Genomic DNA, 12,919 nt, shown 5'->3' on the forward strand with positions numbered 1-12,919 from the left:
CAATAGACAATTTCCAAGGTTTCGAGATGGCACCCTTATCAGGTTAATAAAATGAACTATCTTTATGATGTTTCTGAGGTGTTTTATTCAAACAATTTCATCCCACATGACACGTATGTCTCACATATTGAAGTTTAAATCTGTCTCAGTTTTTGACCCACTGTTTTTGACCCACTGACCATGTTTGGCTACCCTGGTTATAAAAAATTAGAAAATTAATGCAACGTTATCTTTCCTTCACAACAATACAAAAAAAAGGGAAAAAAAAAAAGCATGAGGCAAACTTACTCACTGTCTACATCAACTATGATGCAGGAGATATCTGTGCATTAAAACAGACACGTCATATTGAGGATTCCAAGGTTAAATGAGTTTATTGAGTTAGTGGTTACAATGGTATGTCAGATACCTGTAATCCAAGCTACACCTACATATTTGCCTCTAAATTCTCACACTGTCAGTTTCCGTGTCTCTAAACATTCCACCACCAGGTCTTCTATTACTAATATTATAATAATAATAATCATAATAATAATAATATAAAAGGCAATGTCAATCACCATATTGTGCTTCATACTCCACCATAAGGAATTCAATTGGCAAAAGTAAACCTCTGGTCATATTAATGGGATTAATTTAAATGTGAGCAATCATAACACTACTAGAATATAAAGAACAAAATATGTTTTAAAAGAAGCGGTTTTTGGATGAATTAGTTTGTATCTGTTTTAAAAATTCACATACTATAATGAAGATGACTTAAAAGTTATATCATTTAATTATTGGGCCACACATTTAAGCATATTGGCTAGTACATTTTTGCACTGGAACAGAAGCAATACAAGCTTTATGGTCTACCGTTACAATTCCTTTTTTTTTTTTCATTTAATATACCTGCCAACCTAATGTTTCTTGCATGCATAAAAATTTTGGGGTTTAGACTTGAATTTAACCCACACGTACCCCTGTGATGCAAATTCTTTGGCCAATTGAATGCTATAGTTTAGTTTAAAAAGTAAGCTTGGAATATGTCCATTTAACATCAGAAGAGAACGCCCTAAATTTTGGCATTGCAGAAAGTTAGTTACTTCAATAGAGTCTCAGGTTGCATGCAAATTGACACTGCTTCCCCCCACCCCATGCCAGACGCATACAAGTCGGCAGGTATGCATACAAAAAGAATATAAAACCCTCGTGGTAAAGCTTAGTGGTTTAGAATGAATCCATAGCTTTAAATTCACTTAAGGCCTGTACAGGGGAAATATGTTTCTTCTGGGACCCTCTTCTCACTCTTGTCTGATATTCTTCTGGTTTTTCTCTCTTTACTAGAGGTTTCTTCTCAGGGGCCTTCATCTTCCAAGATACAACTGGTGAGTTCACTGCAGCAGTACCATAGACCTTCTGATATTTAGTAGAAGCCACATACGATGCTTTCACTGTAAGGACCACAGCATTCATCAGATTTTTAGCTGCCTGGATGAGAGAAGTGGCACTGTCCAGCTAGAAATAGAAAAGAAAATGAAATACAGCAAGGTTACTCCATGACTGGATCACTGGACCATTTCCTGACTGGTCTGGATACTCTCAGATCTCATTAAAGATGAAATGAATCCTTTCCCTCAGGATTAATCAAGTGGCTTGTAGTAACAAGCACCGTCAACAACATGCACTGAACTGTAAAGGTAGGACTGTGGTACCTCATGTTAATTTTTTTTAATAATTCAAAGGAAAAGCTTGTGTTGTCTGGGTTGTTTTTTTGGTTGTTTTTTTTTTTAAATTCTTTTTCTTCGGGTGAAGAAGTTGTCTCTTTTTTCACACTCACTTAAATGTTACTTCTTGCTTAAACCTTTAAAAATTTACTTTTACATGTCACAAACCACAAAACAGATCAACAGGGATTTTTCCCAAGTGTTCAGGTTTGTTCTAATGATTCCTATTAAGCCCAGGACAACAGCCCCAGTGAGGTCTACAGGAACAGTGTGAGGCCAGTGCTGAGCTTGTTAGAGCACCCCACCTGAAAAGATGAAAGGAAATTTTTAAACCCCTAAAGAAATAAAAAGATGAATCAGTTAACTGCAGCTTTTTGTACCTACTCTAATATGTGAACTACTTATATTCCCAAGGAATCTTACTTTATGATTAGCAGGCTTTTCATACATACACCCTTGTGTTTCTCTCATGCACAAGTCTGCCTGAGGTTCATGGGTCCTCTGGACGTAAGAGGCCTTAAGAACTTGTTGAACTTCAAACCATTGGGACTTCCAGTCAACAAGCTTCCATCATACGCTGAAATCAAGCACATATCCCTGGCCAAATATTTCAAAAGGATTTAAGCATATAATGTGACTTCAAAAGCAATGTCTCAATGTTCCAAAATGCAAATGAGGCACTTGCCAAATCCAACAGGACATCCTCAAATTAGTAGGCGCTAAAAATACGCTCTTAAGTACTGCAGCAACCCAGGTTACTATTTAGGAAGTTCAATTATCCCTTTCCCAAAATACTGGAAAAGTCAGATACACTCTTTGTGATAAAGCCTTTCAGTTCTACCATGGAAGCTGGTAGTTAGCAGGAACGATTTTTGATGCAATATTATTTTTACTGTTTAATTCCACCCTGCTTACTCAGTAAGTTCTTAGCTATTTTAAACTTGTATAAGAGGCCTGTCTCCCTCCAAACCTTTCCTGCTCCATGTTTTGGGAGCATAGGATTCCCTAACATGAATTCTAAGCAAGGTATCCAGGATAAATACTCATAAGGCAATAACAAGAAACATATAATACTTCACCTCAAGTATTTTGAATCATTAACAGAAGAAGAGTTCAGGAGAAACCTCTTTCTGAAGTGTCAGTGACTGATACGAACAAGAATAGACGTTAGAGAAAGCCTGTGCCTGGAACCACATTAATCTATAGACTTACCTATATTTTTGATTTCCTCAGCTGTGGCTTTATACTCATTATGATTTGTTAAATACGTAAACAGCTACATACAGTGAGGTGAGAAACAAAAAAGCATTTTAATGATTTTCACGTACTTGGTGCCAGTCCCTGAAATGCATAGTTAATTGCCACCTGCCCCCAGCAAACAGTTTGCCTCAGGACTAATTTGTATTTTCTGTTAGTAAAAGAAACTAAGTTAAAAGATGTAAAATTACATTATATGGCAGAAACATGACTGTTCAATAGGCAGTAATGAAATATAATTCAGTATAGTGTTATTCTATAACCACAGTACTGCATGATTTATAAGGCAATCTGTATGTTTGTTGGCAAATAACAGATCATACTCTATTAAATTAGGATATTCTAATTTACTGCAGAGATCTACAATCAAGCATTATTCATTGTTAAATGATTCTTTTTGAAACACTGGTGGATTGATATTGAATATAAAGTGATACCATCAAATAGTATTTACTTCATAATCAATGTGGATAAACTGTCTGGGTCAAGCCTATATTGCACATTCCTGAATGAATTCTCTTTGTTGAAAGTTTCTAATATCCTCCCATTTTCCATTGTTTCTTTATGAAAAGAGTTCTGGTAGCTCTTTTACATGCGGCATAAATTAAGGAACAGAATGATTAAAGGAAGCATTTTGAAATGACCAGGCACCTAAATTAGATGCTTAAAACCATACAAAGGATGCAATCAACATCTTTAAACACGTTACTAATTTTATGGAGTATATTGATAAAGGTGTGCAGAAGCATGTACTTCTGCAGGACTGGATGCGGATTGCAACAACGTCTTTCAGAAAACCACATTCCATATTTTGATGCCATTTTAATTACCTCTAGTTTCAATCTGCTGTTATAGCAGATAAGATCTCCCTGTTTTCACCATTATTAATCACATTTTAACGTGCAGATACTTAGTCCTTGCCCTTAATATCTCTTCATATTGCAAAATGCTTTCAAGTCTTGGAATCAGACAAGAGACACGGAAACCACATAATAGCATTAGGCCGTGAGTGTTCTCCAAAATCTGCTGGTAGCCATCCCACGTATCCAATTTGGCTACCTAAGCACTTCCAGTGATTTTCTTATTGCCTCCGGCTCCTTGTTTGTATTATGTCTCAGTAAAGAAGAATTAAGCTGAATTAACATCATTTCAATTAACATTTAGATCTTACTACACCACTGTGTTACTTCAGTTTTAAGCCATGCTTTGTCGTCAGCAGCGCTACAGCGGCAAAAACTGGAATGAGGCCACAATGAATCAAGCCCTTAGCGCGTTATTTCTTTACAAAATCTGGGCACAGAAACATATGCACTTTTCCAAACAGATAATGTTAATAATAAAAAAAAAAATAAGAAGGAAAATTAACAATTCAAATAAAAGTACCACTAGGAAATTATTGCACAGTACAGGAGGCAAAATTGACTCTCTAGCAATGGTTAGGGAATTATGAATATAACGATAGCTTTTCATGCTAACAGCTAACAGAGCCTTTGACTTGCTACACAAAGTAATAGTGTTCTGCTGCTTAGATCTCTTTACAAATACATTTGCCTCCATTTAGGGAAAAAAGCCCTCTTAAACATAAGAGGCAAATTGCAGTTATTGGCCCACAAAACTCCAAGAACAGAGAATGCAGGGGAAAATTCAAAAGAACCTAAGAATCACTGCACTGGATCTGGTCACTTACCCAGTTTAAAACTGTCATCTACTTAGGAAAGGCATAAATCATTCAGAAAAAAAAATAAAAAAAAGATTTTGCTAAAAGCTAATTTTGCAATTAGTGAATACAAGGTTAGAACACTGGAGCAGCAGAGCCTATTATCTGCCAAGAACATAATTTCAGGGCTTTTTTCCCCCAAAGAATCCATAAGGCTTTGAGGAGTTTTTGATTTGCTTTTAAGCTGTGCTGCATTTTTCCTGTACTATATGCAGAATTTTCTAGAAGCTTGTGACAATCAAGATTTCTTGCTTCTTTTACATATACAGATAATCTGAGTAAAATAACAAGCAATTACAATACCAAAAATAGCTGAAAAAGAGGGAGAGAATAATGCTGGGAAAATTTCTCCTTAACAATAAAGCAAAAGAAAAGAGATATTCTCCTCGCATTGTCACACATTGTCACTGTAATGGGGAAGAATTACACCACAGGTTTTAGAAAGGAAAAGAATTAATTTCCAGAGATATCTTCATATTTACAATCAGAAATATACTACAAAAAGTTAAGGGAAATAGAGGAAAAAGACACCCTGTATTTCCAGTGAGCAAGGATATAGTATAGGCAGGTTTAAAAGAACTGGTTGTTTAAAATGTTCTATACCACGATTGTTGATTTTAATAAACCTTGAAAAATGGGGGAAGACATCAAAACAATTGTACATAGTTCCTAGTCTGGAGATATTTGAGCAGGGCAACTAGGATGACCTGTGAAATTATAGACCAGTTCAGCTGACAGCACTGCCAAATAAAATCATGCAGTATCTATGACAGACTTGATGGTCACCAACACAAGTGAGCTAATTTGTGACATCAAAACCGGAGGCAGCCTGGGCTGCAGTGGATCATGCTCTGGTGGAGTTCATAGTCCTGAGGGATATGGGTCAGGGAAAAAGTCAGGACCCTGAATTTTAGGAAAGCAAACTTCTAGCTGTTAAAGGAATTATTCAATAGGATGCCCTGGGAAACTGCTCTCAGGGACAAGGGAGCAGAACAGGGCTGGCAGATCTTTAAGGACGCTTTCCATAAAGTGCAAGAGCCCTCAGTCCCCAGGTGTAAGAAGTAAGGGAAGGAGGACAAGAGACTGGCTTTGGTTGAGTCGAGACCTGCTGGTCAAAATAAAGGGCAAGACAGGCATGCACAGGCAGTGGAAGCAGGGACAGGTATCCTGGGAAGAGTATAGGGATGCTGCCCGTTTGTGTAGGGATGGGGCCAGGAAAGCCAAGGCACAGCTGGAGCTGAACATGGCAAGGGACGCAAAGAATAATAAGAAGGGCTTCTACAGGTATGTCAGCCACAAAAGGAAGGTCAAAGAAAGCATACCACCCCTGATGAGCAAGACTGGTAAACTGGCAACAATGGACGAGAAGAAGGCTGAGCTACTCAACAGCTTTTTGCCTCAGTCTTCACTGGCAACCTGTCTCCCCAAACCTCTTGAGTGGATGGACTGCAAGGCAGGGACTAGGGGAGAAGAGACCTTCCCACTATAAGAGAAGATCAGGTTCATGACCACCTGAGCAACCTGAACATGCATAAGTCTATGGGACCTGATGAGATGCATTCCAGAGTCCTGAGGGAATTGGCTGATGTAGTTGCCAAGCCATTCCCCATGATATTTGAAAAGTCATGGCAGTCAGGTGAAGTCCCCGGTGACTGGAAAAAGGGAAACATTGCACTCATTTTTAAAAAGGGTAGAAAGGAGGACCCTGGGAACTACCGCCCTGTCAGCCTCACCTCTGTGCCTGGGAAGATCATGGAACAGATCCTCCTAGAAGCTATGCTAAGGCACATGGAGGACAGGGAGGTGATTCAAAACAGTCATCATGACTTTACCAAGGGCAAGTCCTGCCTGAGCAACCTCATGGCCTTCTATGACGGAGTGACTACATCAGCAAACAAGAGAAGAGCTATGGATTTGATCTATCTGGACTGCTGTAAAGCCTTTGACACAGTCCCCCCAACATCCTTCTCTCTGAATTGGAAAGGTATGGATTTGACGGGTGGACTGGTGGATGACTTTGTTGGATGATGGCATTTAGAGGGTAGTGGTTAACGGCTCCATGTCCAGATGGAGATTGGTGACAAAGTGGTGTCCCTCACGGGTCCATGTTAGTACTAGTGCTCTTCAATGTCTTCATCAATGACATAGACAGTGTGATCTAGCGCACCCACAGCAAGTTTGCGGATGACGCTGAGTGGTGCGGCTGACATGCCTGAGGGATGGGGTGCCATCCAGAGGGACCTGGAAAAGCTCAATAAGTGGGCCTGTGTGAACCCCATGAGGTTCAACAAGGCCAAGTGCAGGGTCACGCACCTGGGTGGGGAATGAATGCTGAGGGATGAAGGGATTGAGAGTAGCCCTGCTGAGAAGGACTTGGGGGTACTGGTGGATGAAAAGGTGGATGTGAGCCAGTAATGTGCACTTGCAGCCCAGAAGGCCAAGAGTATCCTGGGATGCATCAAAAGCAGTGTGGCCAGCAGGCCGAGGGAGGTGATTCTCCCCCTCTACTCTGCTCTTGTGAGACCCTACCTGGTACTGAGTCCAGCTCTGGAGTCCTCAGCACAGGACAGACATGGACCTGTTGGAGCGGGTCCAGAGGAGGATCATAAAAATGATCAGAGGGCTGGAGCACCTCTCCTGTGAGGACAGGCTGAGAGAGTTAGGGTTGTTCAGCCTGGAGACGAGAAGGCTCCACGGAGACCTTATTGCGGCCTTTCAGTACCTAAAAGGGGGCTTATAAGGAAGATGGGGACAAACTTTTTAGCAGTGCCTGTTGTGACAGGACAAGGGGTAATGGCTTTAAAGTAAGAGAGGGAAGATTTAGACTAGATATAGGGAAGAAATTTTTTATGATGCGGGTGGTGAAACACTTGCAGGGTTTGCACAGAGAGGTGGTAGATGCCCCATCCCTGGAAAAATTCAAGGTCAGGCTGCACGGGGCTCTGAGCAATGTGATGTAGTTGAAGACGTCCCTGCTTATTTCAGGGAAGGTTGGACTAGATGACCTCTAAAGGTCCCTTCCAACTCAAACTATTCTATGATTCTATGACTCCATAAATAAAGGGAAGAAAGACCGTTAACAGTAACCAAATGATTTTTTGGGTAAAAAAAATTTCAAAGTGACCTACACTGTATTTTGATAGGATTAAATTTTGGATTGCTTAAAATAATACTGTTGATATAATTGGACCTTTGAAAGGTGTTTTGCTTGGTACTACATGACAGTTTGATTGAAAACTTAGCTCCTACAAAATTAACGAGGCACATACAGTTTGATTCCAAATTCTCTAATAGCTAAGTTTCCAAAAGTATGCATGTGCAAAAAAATCATTGCTAAACAAGACTTTTGCAGTGGGCTCTTGGAGAAACCACTTGTCAGCTTTACAATGTTAATATTAACTGATAACATAACAATTGGGAAAGTGGTAAGTCATACAGAGGGCAAGTGATTGATATCTAATAAGCCAGTAAAAGTCATAAATGTAGATTTCAGTTTGGCCAACTTTAGAGCAGATGATACCCACTTATGCAATAAGGAACTTTATCCTAAGCAGGATTCTAGGCAGTCACTCCTTGAGTATACAAAAAAGAGGACACTGATGAAATAGGCTAAATTATCATATTAAGTTTATCATGTGTCCACATGAGTTGTCTTCTCAATGCAAGAACAATACTGAGGAACTGGAAAGAATTTAAAGAACCTCAAGAACAAAAAACATCTTTTATGGGAAAGATTCAGGCAGCTCTGTTTTTTCCATTAGTGAAGTGAATGATTAAAAAATGAGTTGATCAAAATCAGCAAGTACATAGTAACAGAAAGCTGATAATATTTCAAGGTCAATAGATTAGACAAAGATATAACATAAAATAATGGCTGAAAGGTGAAGCAGGTCATTCTAGTTATTAATTAGCTGAAAATTTTTATCAGTGATATTAATCACAAGAAGTCATGAAAGATAGTGATTCTATCTCTAGAAACTGTGAAATCAAAATTGGGTGGTTTTGCTTAATATTTATACTCTAGTTTAAGCATAACGATTGGACATTTTTAATGCGCATTAATTCTGGGAAGCCTATGCATCAGTTATGCAGGAAGACAGTTTAGATGATAACAACGGCCCATATTGACCTTGAAATGTATGAATGCAAAAAATTATTATTAGTAATCATTGATAAATAGAGTTTAGTCTCGTTTACTTTGTACAGATCAGGAGGAGCACTTGTCATTTATTTAACATGTTGAAAAAGAACCTGTAATCCTTCAAATACTCTTGGCTAAGACTTGACTTGTATGTCTTTATCAGGGAATTTAGGCATTGACAAGCTCTTAAGGCTGTCTGTGAATTCTGGGTGCATTCCCTGCTTCTCCTCCTTTTCAAAGCAAGTTCATGCTTTTGTGGACAGGTATAGTTGCTCTTAGCACAACCAAAAGTCAATTAACAGCCTCTAGAGCAACATGAAACAATTATGAATCCAGACGGTGAATCAGGAATACCATTTTCCCAGATTACATTCTTATGCAGCAGAATATTTTCCTCGCAGCTGTGCTTAATAGTAAATCCAGTCCTACATACATATGTAAGATATATGTAAGGAAAAGATCTAATTCCTAATACTTATGTCTTACATTTCTGTGTCACATTTCATGCATAAAACATGATACTATTAGTGACAGGCAATGAAAAAACGGCCTATTTGCTACTCAGATTCACTCATCCCTATGGTAGGAGACATCTGCTATTTATCAGCGCTACTATGCAATGGCTGAAGCCATATTTAAGTCAGTCACTTGAAAAGGCGCATAAGGTTTTTGCTAGATATGGGTCCGTTGTGGGAAAACTATTCTATATATTTGAAATTCTTTAAAAAACAAAATGTCATTATTTAGAATGTAATGTGGTCACAATGGTGTTAAAAAGGGAGCTGTGGCTACGTAGAGAAAATGGTATTATAGTCTTCTTAGCTATTTATTTTCACATTTGATGCAATTAACTTACTCCTTTATACATGTTGAATATTTAATTAATTCTGGGGGTAGTTGTGCTTTATAGGTGGCCAATCCACTGAATAACTGTCCTCATCTGCATTTTTTCAATTACAGGTAAGAAGCCCGTAGGGATTCCCAAGCCTATTTGGTTGCATTTAACAAAGGCTGCCGTCTCTTAGGACAACAGAAAGCACACAAGTATACCAAGAATTATGGGTATCTTCTGTCTTCGATGGATCATTGCCATTTTAAAACACACATTTAATTTACAAGGTCAATGGGTTACCAACCGCTTTATGCCACTTTGAAAAAGCAGAAGCATATAAAAATACTCCCAATACTGGCATTCCCAATAAAAGATGGCAGAGGCAATACAGAAAATTTGTAGAGATGCATTTATACAGTTGATTTACTTATCCCAGGCTATTTTAAAATAAAAAGGATAAAAGACAAAATAACATTCCAATTCATTTGCTTTGAGGAGAATACTTAATATGAAACTAATAGAGATATAAACATAACCATAAAATACCATTCAACACCGGATATCACTAAAATTGGGGGGGTTATACTTTATTCACTAAATGAAGAAGTTTGAAGAAGTAATCTAAGTTTATGACAAAACAAGAATACTAAGCCTATAAAGTTAAGGAGTACCACCTAAACGCCTTCAAATGTATCCAGTCATCCTACAAAAAAACCTTTACTTTTAATGTAGCAAGACATACAGGCTACTTCACTGAAACACCAGGAGCCCTGCAGATCTTTTGTTTCTGTTGCGGTTTAACCCCAGCCAGCAACTAGAACCATGACACTGTTCACTCGCCGCCCCCCCACCCGCAGCCTCATTCAGACTGGGGAGAGAATCGGAAAAGAAAAAACTCATGGATTGAGACAAAGACAGCTTAATAGGTAAAGCACAAGCCACGCAGCCAAGCAAAGCAAAACAAGGAATTCATTCACTGCTTCCCATCGCCAGGCAGGTGTCCAGCCATCTCCAGGAAAGCAGGGCTCCATCATGCATTAATGGTTAGTTGGGAAGACAAACACCATCACTCCGAATGTCCCCTTCTTCCCCAAGCTTTACATGCTAAGCATGACATCACATGGAATGGAATATCCCTTTGGTTGTTGGAGTCAGCTGTCCTGACTGTGTCCACTCCTAACTTTTTGTGCCCCGCCCCCCCCCCACCTGCTCACTGGCAGGGCAGTGCGAGAAGCAGAAAAGGCCCTGATTGCTTAGCAAAAACTAAAAACACCTGTGTTCTATCACACTATTCCCATCCCAAATCCAAAAAATAGCACTACACCAGCTGCTAGCAAAAAAGTTAACTCCATCCCAGCTGAAACCAAAACAGTTTCTCAATCATCATCTGAAATAGTAAGCCATGCACCAACTCAGAAATGCTCAGCTAGCAGACACTGTACTTAAATTTCAGAGTGGGTTCCAGAAAGCTTAAAAGTATTTCTTTTTTTGAGGAAAAAAAAAAATCTTTTTGCCTTCTCAGTTGAGAGACTGAAACACGCGCTTCAACATCATGACAACTTACCCATATATATACAAATATACATACAAATGATCATATTTACTCATCTTGTATTTGATGTCATGATTATTTGCCTATTCACTCATCTTGTCTTTGCTTTGTTCTCTGTTCTCCCCTCATCAATAGCTACAAGTGGATGGATCTTTAAGAAGCAGCCTTGCAAAAACCCTCACTCATAGGTGATAGTCTGAAGGACAGTGAATCCACCTGTCTTCAGCCCAAGAGCATAGTATACCACCAGATATTAGGCATCTCCAACTCTGCTGTTCAGCCAGCTCTAATAAGTTATGTATGCACTGAAGTTACTTACTGGGTCATCTAGGAACATAGAGAAGCACCCAATTGTAAATCCTGCCAAAGCTCAGGTTTTTGCTAAGCATGGTAGGCTACCAAGCACCCTTCTAACTAACACCTTAGTGTCCATGTTCCGGAGCAAAACACACACATGGGGAATATTAATGTTGGAAATGCAGATACTTTATGAGGCTGGAGTCTGAGGATCACAGCTCAGGGATGGGATCGCTACTATGAGATTTAGGCTGGACTCAGACGCTTATTTTCTTTTACTTTAGTCCATCTAGTTTTGCATAGGATTTGTTGTACTAGTGGAAATCACTACATGCCTTTCTGATTTAGACGTTATCAAAATGTTATTTTTATAGCAGTGGCCAATGTTCCATATTGTCAGTGCTTCTCCGTCTAATGAGCTAGCAGGAAAGCTGTTATTTTAACCATTGAAATAGTGAAATGAAAAATAAGACAACTGGAAACAACTAAAAGTTAACATTATCTAATTCTTTTTGTGAAATATCATTATTATTGACTTCTCTCCAGCCTGTCAGGTCCCATAGGTGAAAAATATATTTTGGAATTTTTGATAGATATTAAGGTTTTTCTATTTATCAACTGTATTTACAGTCAATAAATTATTTATTCAACATGACATTACTGCTATAAGACAAAATTTACAATTTTTCTTGTAGATACCAAACATAATGTAGGTTATTTCCTCAATATTTAACATTTATTTAATTAATATATTGTTGCATTCTTTTCAGAATTTAATTTGGAAAAAAATTTTGACCCGTAATGAAAAATTTCTCAGAAACAGTTCTTTTTCTTCTGCTTATTATCTGTCACTGCACAGCAGGAAAAAGACACCAAAACAATACAATTCCTATCATATACCAGAAACACTGTAAGGACAAGCAATCATATACAGCATTGAATGTTTAAAATAAGCTTGCTTTATCAGCCATTGTCATACTATAGCAGTACCTCAAAACTTTCAGAGTCTGTTACTGAATTAAGATATTTTATATCAGTCTGAATGCCGAAACACACGGAACAATTTCACAAACCAAGGAAGTCATCCTCAGTCAACAAAGTCAAAGGAGTTTTGTAGATGCGAACAGGATTTCACCCTGCAACTTTGCCAGGACTATGGTTGTGTATACTACATGTTTTCTTTGCTAAGTTTCAATGTAGAGGAAGAAACACATCTACATTTTCAATTTCTACAACAATTTCTACATCAACCTACAATTGAAAAACATGGGAATGAGTCTTCTGCCATGATGAGTCAAGGGATTCTTCTAAGTCTGCCTCATTCTGCATAGAACTAATGTCCGGATGACGGTGTCACGGACAAAAAATATGATTCTCTAACAGCCACCACGGTTGCATTACTAATTATAGCAAA

At 38.5% G+C, this 12,919-nt stretch overlaps 1 protein-coding gene across 2 annotated transcripts in view; it reads right to left on the reverse strand.

The window, feature by feature from the left end:
* Nucleotides 1-405: 405 nt before the first annotated feature.
* CTNNA2 (catenin alpha 2) overlaps nt 406-12,919 on the reverse strand; it is a 515,391-nt gene continuing 502,877 nt past the window's right edge. For both annotated transcript variants that reach the window (XM_054203179.1, XM_054203178.1), the window contains one exon: nt 406-1,500. In XM_054203179.1, coding sequence (XP_054059154.1) covers nt 1,213-1,500 — 288 coding nt within the window. In that variant the 3' untranslated portion in view covers nt 406-1,212. The remainder of the gene's footprint in view (nt 1,501-12,919) is intronic.

Source organism: Rissa tridactyla, chromosome 5, assembly GCF_028500815.1.
Source record: "Rissa tridactyla isolate bRisTri1 chromosome 5, bRisTri1.patW.cur.20221130, whole genome shotgun sequence".
In the NCBI taxonomy this organism is placed as follows: Eukaryota; Metazoa; Chordata; class Aves; order Charadriiformes; family Laridae; genus Rissa; species Rissa tridactyla.